Here is an 11,718-nt window from a genome sequence, read left to right as displayed (position 1 = left end):
TAAGGTGACGTGACACGCTGCTTGTTTTGTTTTGGATTTATCTCAACTTTTTCTTGTTTGATTGAAACACTGTACTTATGTTTATTTATGGCACATGCTGTGTTTATAATTTAGATAGAGTTTTAATAAAATATTTAACTTTATTAGAAAAAATCATTTGAATTACTGTTAAAGAAAAAATCATTTAATATTTGATTAATAAAAAATCTTAAAATAAAAAATTTACAGTGATAAATAAAAAATTCTTGTTGTCCGTTTTAAACTGCACTAGAACTAGATATAAACGAAAAGGGTTCAGCGGTTTCGGCTTCGCTCGTCATGCTATGATATCCCAAAATATCACCCTTCCCGCTCGGATATAAACACAAACATTTAGCCTACAAAACTCACGTCATTTCCCATTTCCCCCAAATCACAAAAATGAAGTACGTTTTGATCACCGGAGGAGTAGTAAGCGGCCTCGGCAAAGGCGTCACCGCCAGTAGCATCGGCGTCGTGCTTAAGGCCTGTGGCCTTCGCGTCACTTCCATCAAAATCGGTTCTCACTCTATCTAACTACCTTTTCTCCTTTAAGTATATTTACCACTGTTTCGTAACGTTCACCTCTTGTCAAAACTTTTTGCGCAGATCCGTATTTGAACATAGACGCTGGCACCATGTCTCCCTTTGAACATGGAGAGGTTTTTGTTCTTGATGATGGCGGAGAGGTTTTGTTCTTTTCCTTATGTACATAAGTACTATTTTACAAGCTTCAATTCGAATTAGTTATGGTTATAGAAGTGTTTATTTTACTTGTTTGGCTTTTGACTTTTAAAGGTTGATTTGGATTTGGGAAATTATGAGCGTTTCCTTGATGTCACGCTTACAAAGGATAACAACATCACCACTGGGAAAATATATCAGGTGCATGATTGTTTCATTTTTGTCATGGAACTAATTTAGTACTACATTTTATGCTGATTTTAAGCTAACTGTTGTTTTTGGTTTCTTGTGATTATTATTATTATTAGTCTGTTCTTGAGAAGGAGCGCAAAGGGGACTATCTTGGGAAAACTGTTCAGGTAATACACCATATGTGTGTGTGCGCGATGTATATTTACTTGTTGATTGATTGCTGGATACCTTTGTGTGGATAATAAAGAGCAGATTGCTGACATTGTTGGCGTTTTTGATGAAATAGGTGGTTCCGCATATCACTGATGCCATCAGAAATTGGATTGAGTCGGTTGCTGTGATCCCAGTGGATGGAAATGAAGGCCCTGCTGATGTCTGTGTGATTGAGCTTGGAGGCACTGTGGGTAAGATTTTGCATAACCAATTATGCTTTTATTGAAAGCTGCTTTATGCTTTTCAAACAGTAATGTTTTTGCTTATCTATAGGTGATATTGAATCTATGCCGTTTATTGAGGCTCTGCGGCAATTGTCCTTTCAAGTGGGTATGACAAAAGCATATTTTGCTTTTAGACTAACTTTACTTACTATTTACTAGAACAGTTTTTGTTTTTAAATAATCAACATAATATACTTTTAGTCATTAAATAATCAACATAGTATAGTTTAATCAACATGATATGATTCAAGTACTCAAGTAAGTGTGAGTTATTTTTTGTGTTTGGTGGTATTGATGCAAATTTTATTTAAGGTCAATCTAGACTTCTAAAGTTAGGAGAATTGTCTCTAGATGAAATAATTAATCTTATTAAAAGTGCTTTTATGGATGTTGAGAATGCTGGTGATGAAATTGGTACAAGTACAGCTAGTATTAGCAGTCAATTGAAAAAAGTCAAGGGCCAAGACTTCTTTTAAATAGGATTATTGCTGTTTTGTGTTAATTTATGACATTGGCTTGGGTAAAAATACGTAATTTTAGTGTTGATTTTAGAGTGAAAAGAAATATTTTGATATGGAACATATAAAGGTAAGTGTTTTTTATTTTTATTATGGTCACTAGTTTCTCTTTGCAAATTATGATCGTTCTGTACTGATATAGTTTTATACTAATAATGGAATAACAATATATCATTTTGCAATTTTCAAATTTCATATAGCCATTGAATGTCATCTCATCTCGATAAATAACATTTTACTCTCATTATTTCTTCTCAGGGCCTGACAACTTCTGTCTCATCCATGTTAGCCTGATACCAGTGTTGGGTGTAGTGGGGGAGCAAGTACTACTTCATTACTTGTGTATTACAGCTTCTGATTTTTAGATATTTTTCTCTCATGTTTAGTGTAATATTTTTCTTCCAGAAAACAAAGCCTACACAACATAGTGTCAGGGAACTGAGAGCATTGGGCTTGACCCCTCATCTTTTAGCAAGTCGCTCTGCTGAGGTATATCATTGCACTAGTTGGTGCCTAGATGCATTTAAAATTGTTATAGTGTGTAATAGTGGTTGCTCCAATGTCTTAAGGTTGTGTAATACTGCATAAAATTTTTGCTTACTCATACATTCTTTGCATGCACATCATACTGCTCTTTTCTTTTTAGCCATGTGAATATTGATGTTGATCATAGTTACAAAACTCAGGCTCCACATTTAGCAACAAACATAATAATTATCATTATTTTGCATATGGTAGTCTAGAAATATTTGTTGTATTTTTCATCCCAAGTCTATTTGACTTTCGAGTTGGTTAATCTATTACTCATTGGATGAAAAACTTCAATGACATATTCTTTTCAGATCGACATCTAATGTGGCCTTTTTGAAGGTCTGCAAATGCATATGAACACACGGGCAAAGTTTTAATCTTTATTTTTAAAATTGTTGCTTGTGAAACATTTTAGAAGTTGATCAGAAGATAATATTTTTTCTTGCTCGGTGGACTATACTAGCATTAATACATTGAATCCTATTAAAAGAACTGCAGTGAGCTTTAGTAAGGGTAATGCTAGGATGAATACTGTTATTAGAGTGAATGTTTGTGATATTGGGCCTTACCTTGCACTGTCATAAGAAAAGGTACTGTGTCTGTGGAGGAAATCTGGATTCTTGGTAAATCAATAAACAGATTGTTGTTAAGATCAAGGTTGAAACTCAGTGCTATTTCAAAAGTTACTTATGTGTTTATGTGGATTTGACAGCTTATGTGCACTGATTTTGCTCTTGCTTCTCTTTTGAGATTATGGTCTGACAATCAAGTGGCTCCATTTTATAGGATTATTTCTTCAATAATTGTACATTTAGGAGAATACAGTGGTTAACTGAATTCATCTGCTTATGTTCATATTTTTTCTCACGAAGTTAACTTGCTGTCACTAGCACAGTCGCTATAGCAGCTATAACCCCTGAGCGGCGCTGTGCCATGCTCAGACGGGTTGGAGCATTCCAGATTGGTGTATTGGCTGCTATAATGGGGAGGGAAGCAGGAGTGTTTAACGGGGGAAGCAAAGTGGAGTGGCTGCTACAGCACATAACTGGCCAAAAATGATTATGCCCTACCTTAATTAGACTCATTAAAACCAAAATCCCTCTCTTCTCCTACTCTACAATATGATTCCTCTCTTCCACTCTTCTCTTCGTCTCTGTTTCTTTTTTTTTTTTTTGTTGACAATCTGCTTCTGTTTTTTCTTCTTCTTGACTTCTTTGTATCGGGGAGGATGAAGAGGACTACAAATCTAGTAGCGGAGGAAGTGACGTTGAAGAATTAGATTTTCATGATGCTTAAACTTTCATTTGAGTTTTAATGTTTAGTTACTAAATTTTAGAGGCTTAACTTGTTTTTTGCCTTGAATTTTTTTGGCTTTTACAAGTATGTTTTTCTTAAGACTTGTGGCTTTTGTTTCTAATTAAGAACATTAAATGAATTTTGAGTAATTTATTTCATTTTCCCAGCAACTATGTGTATTAATATCAACATGTATAATAATTCCTTAATGCATCAAATAGTGTCTGCTCCACGCTTCTTCTGCTCTGCGATCCGAGATTGATAACTATATTTTCGGCGCTGCTTAAATATTTTCTTCTGTTTGGACAGTTGTGTGCTGTGTGTTTGATGTTTATATTGGTTAGCTAAAATACTGCTATTCAATGTGCAGCCTCTGCTGGATAGCACTAGGGAAAAACTCTCACAATTCTGCCATGTTCCAGTAAGTTTTCAGTGAATTAAGCTTGTTTTTATTTTTCCAGGCAAGCTTTGATTTGTTAGTTATTGATCTGTATTTTATGTATATTTTTTTTACAGATTAACAATATTCTGAATATCCATGATGTACCAAATATTTGGCACATTCCCCTGTTACTTAGAGTGAGTGTCTAATTAAATTTTAGTGCCATTGAATCTTGGCTACTTGTATTTTGTGTAATTGTTTTCCTCTTAATGTCTGTCTGGCTTCTATTTTCAGAATCAAAATGCCCACCATTCAATTTTACAGCAGTTTAACTTACTTAGGTGAGTTTTTGATTTGTATTTTATTTACATAATTGGCAAAAGTTATGCAGTATCACATGTATAAATTTTGTAACTGGATGAAGCATTGAAGCTTGATGTCAGATAAAATCCCACGCATAAATTTTGTAGCACTCTAGATATATTGACTAAGAAAAGGACAGGCAAAAGGAATCTGGATCACATCCCTGGGCTGTCTTCTGGTTGAAAAAATTTATTTTAAAAAATTTGATCAATTTTCTGTTACAGTTTTAATGCTCTTCGTCGTTGAAGGGCCCTAATAAAAAACTACAGTCCCTTCCGGAAGTGCTACTACAGTATATCATTGTGGTGACTAAAAAACTGCTACAGTATTTCAAACAGTGGCTCACTCTTTCCAGCACCTCTTAATACACTATTGTTAATCATGCTCTACATATTGTCTTTTCCCTGTTTTGATTGATGAGAAATATGAGATGTAGCCCAATAATAAAGAGTGCGTTGATTACATTCTCAACGGTAATGCAATAAATAACTGTAGCATTTATCTTCCAACTGTCCCTTGCATCCCGTCAACTTGAGGCGATCTTATAATTCTTCACTTATGAATAACTGTAGCACTTGTCTTTTGGTTAGTGGGTTGATCTTGGAATTGTTCATTTATGAAAATATACTTTGAATGTCTTGAAAGTCTTTTCAGTTGTTATTTAAGTTTCTGAAAAACTATATAGTTCATATGTGGGAATTTCTTAATGATTCAAACTAACAATTAAAATCTGAACAAAATCCAAACACATCATATGTTGATCATAATTGGGAAGGTCCTTCTGGATAAGTCATTACTTGTTTTCCATTCTTTTGTTGAAAAATTTACTGATAATCAGAAACATTAGTCAGTCTCACTTTTAAATTCTTTTTCAGCCGTGCTACGCCTCCTGATTTGCAGCAATGGACTGAGATGGCTGAGAGCTATGACAATCTTACTGAATCTGTTAGCACTATATATGCTGTTTACAACGCTCTTTCTAAATATATCACAATATTTTATGCATGTGAATGAGAGCATTCTGAACTTTACAGGTTAGGATCGCGATGGTGGGAAAATATGTTGGTCTAACAGATTCATATTTATCCGTTGTAAAGGTGAGCTGATCTTTCCCTTGATATTCATCCCAAGAATGGTAGGATAGCAATATCTGTTATGGAAATATTGTTTCAAGATGTATATTTACTATATAGCTAATTAGCTATCAACATTTAGATGATATCATTTCAATTTTTCTTTAATTTTTTTTTCTCTGTCTGGTTCTTTCCATAAACTTATGTCATATAATAATCTGAGTTTCAAATTTTTGCTGTATTCTTAAAACTGCTATAACTTATTGGTTTATGCATGCTTTATTTTATATAATCTAAATTCTAAAGTGTACATATATTTGGATTTTAGAATTGTTTTATTTATTTTTTTGACAACAGAGTTTTTATTTGTTCTAATGTCATTGACATATACTGAATAGTTTGATTTTTTTTAATGCCTGTTTATTTAAAGGCCCTACTGCATGCTTGCGTTGCACGTTCAGTGAGACCATCAATTGACTGGATTGCAGCTTCTGACCTTGAAGATGAGAGTGCACAATCTGTAATGGTTTCTTTTAAATTGCATTTGAAGAAATTCAGTTGCTTCTCATTATGCAGTTAGTCAGGCTTATCTCATTTTATTTTGTGGTTTTACTCTTTCAGACACCAGAAGCACATGCTGCAGCGTGGAAGACTCTGAGGGTAAGTTCACTAGAAGCTCATACAGTTTATGGAAGTTTAGTCTATTCTATCTAGGAGGTAGTAAAGTGGAAAATGTTGAGCCCTTTGAATTTTAGTTATGTGATTCCGCTAAATGCTAGACGATTTTTAGTTGAGAAATAAAAAATGAACATATTTTCTCTATGCATTTAATATATATGATGAAACAGCTGGAATTTCTGTGATGAAATAGCATTTTTTAGAATTTAGATTGGGGCTTAACTCAGTCTCAATAAACTGACTTGTAAACATTATTCAGTTCGTATCAATATTTAATGTGGAACTCTCATCAGTTAGCACACACCCTTTACGCCCAAGACTAACCATCTAGAGTGTGATTCGATTGGCCTAATAACGAGTGGCCTTATGGATCTTGGATAGACTCATTCATATTAAAATTTTGCTGAGCATGCTCAATCCCTCAAAATTGGCTTGTAAATACTACTATCCAATGTGGGACTCTCCACATGATTAATGCAACACAAAGAAGGATGGTCTGCTTTTTAACCTGTAATAGCAACCAGTTTTTAAGGGAATTTTTACTTGCAGAGTGCTGCTTGTGTCTTGGTTCCCGGAGGATTTGGAGATCGTGGTGTGAGGGGTATGATGCTAGCTGCCAAATATGCCAGAGAGAACAATGTTCCTTACCTGGGGATTTGCTTGGGAATGCAAATTTCTGTAATTGAGTTTGCTAGATCAGTAAGTAATTTTCTGTTTATTTGGTATTTGGTTTTTTATGACTGCATTCTTTTCTTAGTAATTCAACTTTCATTCTTAGGTTTTGGGCTGGGAAAGAGCGAACAGTGTAGAGTTTGATGCCCAAACACCGAATCCTGTTGTAATTTTCATGCCAGAGGTAGGTATACATGTCTGCCTCCACCCCATTTTCCAATTCATTTTGCTTGTTGTAATGTCTGCTAGTCAAAAACAGGGTTCACGGACGCATATGGGAAGTACCATGAGACTTGGATCTCGAAGAACACTCTTACATACACGTGATTGTATCACTTCCAAACTGTACGTGATGTATCTATCTTACTATGCAGTATTTTTAACAATAAATGAATAATGAACATGTTTAATATCTCTCTTTTCCATTAGATAACTTTTTTTCTAGCAGTATCTACATATATAAAATCTCAGGCTCCTTGTTCCTTGGTCTGTCTGGTTGTTCTGAAGGGCACGTGTCAATAATGATGTCTGGTTGGTTGGTGACCAATTGCTAATCTTCATCGGAGAATGGTTTGATTAAAATGAATATTCGGACTGGTTAAATATGTTCTTTTGTGATATTACATTTCAAATGTGGTTGTGATTCAGTTCTCCCTTCACTGTAGATGGGATTTCAAGGGAAGGGGAAGGGTTGGGCTGGGCGGCTCAATTCTTGAATTCATTGATTCTTTATGTGCTGCATTATACTGTTCAGTTGCTATAAGATTCCAATATGTAGCTGCTTTTAATGATAAGATTATGTTTTCAGCACTCATTTTGTGCATGTTAATATCTTTGCACGTTCCTAATTGCCAGGTACGGAAGTTCCGAGTACGTGGATGAACGGCATCGTCACAGATATGAGGTTTGTCTATTAACCTTCTTTTTTGGTTACTGTCTGTTGTAGAAACAGGTGTAGTAGTCTTCAAATTTTGCATTGGCATTGTTCAGGTAAATCCGGATGTCATTGAAACTTTAGAAGAAGCTGGGCTAAAATTTGTCGGCAAGGATGAAAGTGGAAAAAGAATGGAGGTATTTTTTCTTCTCAGATATGGTTTGGAATTTGGATGTTAAACAATATTGACAAGAACTGTAGTTGACTACCTGGCAGTTTCAATTACACATGGTAGCATTTGTTATCCTGCATTTGTGATTCTATATTTTACTGTTGCACAATATTCATTTCCTTTATTGCTTAGTTGGCAGTTTCAATTACCCATGGGAATATTTGTTTCTCTGCATGTGTTTCTCTATTTTACTCACATAATTCATTTTTTTTATTGCTTGTTTTTCTCATTTTCTGCATGGGGAATGGAACTGTTTTCTTGATTTTAAGAAATGCTCTCTTGTGCGCAGATCTTAGAGCATCCAAGTCACCCATTCTATGTTGGCGTGCAGTTTCATCCTGAATTCAAATCTCGGCCTGGGAGACCATCTGCTTTGTTTTTAGGTACACTTCTCACTTATGAATTAGCATTTGATATCTCATGTTAGAACATCTGCTTTATATTTAGTTACTTTTCAGTTTTCACTTATAAATTATTCCCATAGTTTCATAATGTCCGTTTCAAATAATCATTTATCATCCTTCATCCATCTCTGTTTTGATTATGTCTACTCTATTAAATATTATGATGCTGCACCTTGATTGTAGGTCTCATATTGGCGGCAACAGGGAAGTTGGAAGAACATATCACAAGTATTCATGAGAATGGAAGCTGATGTACGATTCTTTACTATAGGACTCATTCCTACATTACTTTTCTAAGTTAAATTGGCTCTCTTAAGGGAAAATAATTGGGAGGGCAAGAAAGAGGGAAGTAGGAACTGAAGGAGGAATGGGAAACTCTGAAGTATAGTATGTGTGCAGCTGCCTCATGCTTCTCTAGGTTGGTTCTCATTCATATCAGTTGCAAAGGAATATTACTTGCATCTTGTCCATTAGTTCATCATCACAAGTGTCCTTAGAGTAATAATTTTTAATATTAAATTAACTGAATAATAGAGCATATGCTAAAAGGTTGCAAACACTGCTATATCTGCTGCCACGACGTAACGAAAACAATCACGGCATCTAGAGTTGTAACTTTGTTGAGCTAAGTAGATCTCTACTTTCCTTGGTTGATAGATTCATCACTTCTTGGCCACACTTAGCTAAATAGTATGGTCAAACCTTTTCCCTTAGTTGTATAGCTTGCTGTAGAAGTAATACAAATATCATATTTTCTGATATAACATATTTTGTCTCGTCATTTTCAACTTTCATTGCAGAAAATGAAAGTAGTGATAATTGTTTGATGTGCATAGAGGTCTGGAGCAGAGCTAATTTCCTCGTCTACTCTATATAAGGAAGTTACTTTTTATTTCAAAGCTATTAATTAGCCCGACACTTACGGATTTATATATAACTACAGTTTAAGATTGTTTCCTTATTCACTTTACCATGCCCTAAATGTACGTGGTCTTTTTCTATTTATGTTTGCTAATTAGGTTTAAAATTTTCTTTTCAAAAATTGTAAGTAGAATTAAGGTGATACACGTGTATTTGATATTTTATTTCCCTAGAATTGTGTTATTTACCCGCCTGGTGATTCATTAAGATAAATGAAATTGTTTGAAGATAATATTATAATATTATAATTATGTCATTATGTCACGGTTCATTATGTCACGGTTTATTTCCCTAGAATTGTTATTTACCCGCCTAGTGATTCGAGGGGGTTGTAACCACTTGATGCGAGAACTGACTTCCGAACCGGTCTAAACCAGTGGTGATAAACCCAATTTTTTTTTTTTTTTTATAATTATGTGTTATGGTCGTAAATGTTGTCGCATAAATTTGTGAGTTATACGACAATTTTCCATGTTTTTAAATATTGAAAGTATGTTGTAAGAAAGTTGCACCCAAAGAGTTTAAAAGAAAATTAAGGATTTACACCTTGAATGCTATGATCAGGTTATTTTTTGGTTAAAAAATGTGATGCCATTTAAGTATAGGTTCTTTTGTTAATTTCTTCATCATCATCATCCAAGCTGAGTTTTTACGGATTTCGTCTTCCATTCATTAGCATTTTTGACAATGCACGGGAATTCCTTTATTTCTTCAGTGTTAACGAGGCATATGAACAATGTTCAAAGAAAAAAAAAAAGGGACATGAACAAGTAACTAAGTGACATATTCTTGTATATCGTCCTTAAAGTACTGCATTTACCTGTTTATTGTAATGAACTATGAATAGATATAGATTATATAAAAATAACATGCAAATCGATTGTGCTGCTATCTTTTTATAAAATCAATCATCTTAAAAAAAAACTAATTGGTAACAAAATCCCGCTGTACTGTCTCCTCTCATATTTAGAACTAAAAAGTTCTATTGAACATGGCATCAAAAATAAAAATAAAAAATAAAATTGAAGTTGATTGCAGAAAATAAAAGAAAGTAAATTTGCATTGTATAAGAAAAATATGTCAATTTGTGTCTCTGCTGGGTGTTTCCTTGTTGTATTGTAGAAGAGAAATCTGGCGCTGAAGTCTCATTTGCTGATGGAATTTAGCAATGAACTCATCAGCACGTTTATCTATTCCTTGTACACAGCTCTCTTGCACTTCTTCTCTAAAACCCATTTCTTGACATGCTTCAACCACATAATCATGTTCTTGGCCATGATCTCCTGCATCAACGATATCACTATTTCTCCCATTGTCATATTGAACAATGTCATCATCATTAAAATCATAATCAAAATCAACTCGTGAACTTATACACGGCAAGTGAAATCTCATGGATGATGGACGATACATCTTAACATTGAACATAGGTGTCTCATCAAAGGAGAGTTCCCTCTCAAAGTAGTGAATTTGATTATCAGGCGTGTTTGTGTGTCCGAGACGCTTCAAATACTTTGGCACAAGACGCAGCTCCGTCGCTAGCTTGCGCCTAAACACAGCACTTTTTCTTGCCCACAATAATGAAAGCCGCAGGATGTTCCATGCCTTACGGCCAACATTACGATTCTTCAAAGACATGATCTTGTTATCTTTAACTATATACTAAAATGTGCTTGAATTAATGTAGGTGAAATACAATGTGAGGAAGAGTGTAGTAGCTATATCGAGTGAAGAAGAACTCTTTTTGAAGATGCTGAATGTTGATGATGTATGGAAATTGATGGGTCTCTTTTATATGTAAAACAAAGATAAAATGATTGATATATTTTTTGAGAATTTAGGACGCGTAGCGTGGTGTAAGAGAGACAGTATAGTTTTTGTCAGTTTAATGTTTCGATTTAAAGTGTGAACTGTGATCGGAGCCCAAAGACAAAGTGCCAACTCGCTAAGGACACGTATTTACAATACGCGGTTGGAAACAACCTGGAACATTACTTCTTGTTGAAAAATAAACATTTCTTGAAAGCCAATATAAAATGTTAGTGAGGGTTATTTTTGGAAATTTTGATGTGGAAAATAGAGAGATGGGACCCACGGTCACATGAAATGAAGGTTGGTTTTAGTTGGATTTTGTTGGTGCACAGTTGAACGCCGTTTGGACTTGCTTGATTTCTAATTAACGTCACAAACGATAATAATATTCTGTGTTTTTAAACACACAGTTCAGAGACTTTAAACAAGTAAGTAAACGTTTGCTTAATGCCAATGGTCTTAGGAAGCTACTACTACCGTTGTATTGTGGCCCTACTGCCTAACAACCGCTCTGCTGTTGAAATTTCAAAGAAGCAAATAATTTTTCATATTTTATTTGCTATATCAAATTTTCAATTTTATGGTAAGATTAAAGGGTAACAAATAACTCACTTTCTTTAAAAAAAAACTT

General features: G+C 34.4%; 2 protein-coding genes across 4 annotated transcripts; one reads left to right on the top strand and one right to left on the bottom strand.

Annotated features, from left to right (window-relative positions):
* The first annotated feature begins 273 nt into the window (after nucleotides 1-273).
* On the top strand, nucleotides 274-9,531 carry LOC131643948 (uncharacterized). Of its 3 annotated transcripts, none has more exons than XR_009296326.1 (23): nucleotides 274-538; nucleotides 628-707; nucleotides 817-903; nucleotides 1,011-1,061; nucleotides 1,181-1,298; nucleotides 1,381-1,437; nucleotides 2,108-2,172; nucleotides 2,255-2,338; nucleotides 4,047-4,097; nucleotides 4,193-4,255; nucleotides 4,353-4,399; nucleotides 5,297-5,366; nucleotides 5,456-5,518; nucleotides 5,925-6,014; nucleotides 6,116-6,154; nucleotides 6,722-6,871; nucleotides 6,951-7,028; nucleotides 7,104-7,189; nucleotides 7,700-7,748; nucleotides 7,835-7,915; nucleotides 8,240-8,333; nucleotides 8,538-8,772; nucleotides 9,155-9,531. XR_009296326.1 is itself a non-coding variant. In XM_058914321.1 (23 exons), exons 1-22 carry the CDS (start codon nucleotides 421-423, stop codon nucleotides 8,603-8,605), a joined length of 1,689 nt encoding a protein of 562 aa, XP_058770304.1. In that variant the 5' UTR covers nucleotides 274-420; the 3' UTR covers nucleotide 8,606; nucleotides 9,155-9,531. The 3 variants fall into 3 exon arrangements, 1 of the variants encoding a protein (XP_058770304.1); XR_009296327.1 differs by lacking the exon at nucleotides 9,155-9,531 and adding an exon at nucleotides 8,889-9,138; XM_058914321.1 differs by having other exon boundaries at nucleotides 8,538-8,606.
* Nucleotides 9,532-10,288: 757 nt separating this feature from the next.
* Nucleotides 10,289-11,160, bottom strand: LOC131643949 (uncharacterized). Its single transcript, XM_058914322.1, has one exon. It carries the CDS (start codon nucleotides 10,911-10,913, stop codon nucleotides 10,356-10,358), a length of 558 nt encoding a protein of 185 aa, XP_058770305.1. The 5' UTR covers nucleotides 10,914-11,160; the 3' UTR covers nucleotides 10,289-10,355.
* Nucleotides 11,161-11,718: the final 558 nt, after the last annotated feature.

This window comes from Vicia villosa, linkage group LG1, assembly GCF_029867415.1.
Source record: "Vicia villosa cultivar HV-30 ecotype Madison, WI linkage group LG1, Vvil1.0, whole genome shotgun sequence".
NCBI classification, from domain to species: domain Eukaryota; kingdom Viridiplantae; phylum Streptophyta; class Magnoliopsida; order Fabales; family Fabaceae; genus Vicia; species Vicia villosa.
Note: the sequence above shows the minus strand (reverse complement) of the source record. Positions and strands in the feature narration are given on the sequence as shown.

What these genes read in the sequence shown, in the direction of transcription:
- LOC131643948 (XM_058914321.1), top strand. Translation starts at nt 421, where the DNA reads ATGAAGTACGTTTTGATCACCGGAGGAGTAGTAAGCGGCCTCGGCAAA. An exon ending in TTCTTGATGATGGCGGAGAG is followed by an intron (nt 708 to 816) that starts GTTTTGTTCTTT and finishes TGACTTTTAAAG; the next exon opens with GTTGATTTGGATTTGGGAAA. An exon ending in GCAATTGTCCTTTCAAGTGG is followed by an intron (nt 1,438 to 2,107) that starts GTATGACAAAAG and finishes ATTTCTTCTCAG; the next exon opens with GGCCTGACAACTTCTGTCTC.
- LOC131643949 (XM_058914322.1), bottom strand. Translation starts at nt 10,913, where the DNA reads ATGTCTTTGAAGAATCGTAATGTTGGCCGTAAGGCATGGAACATCCTG.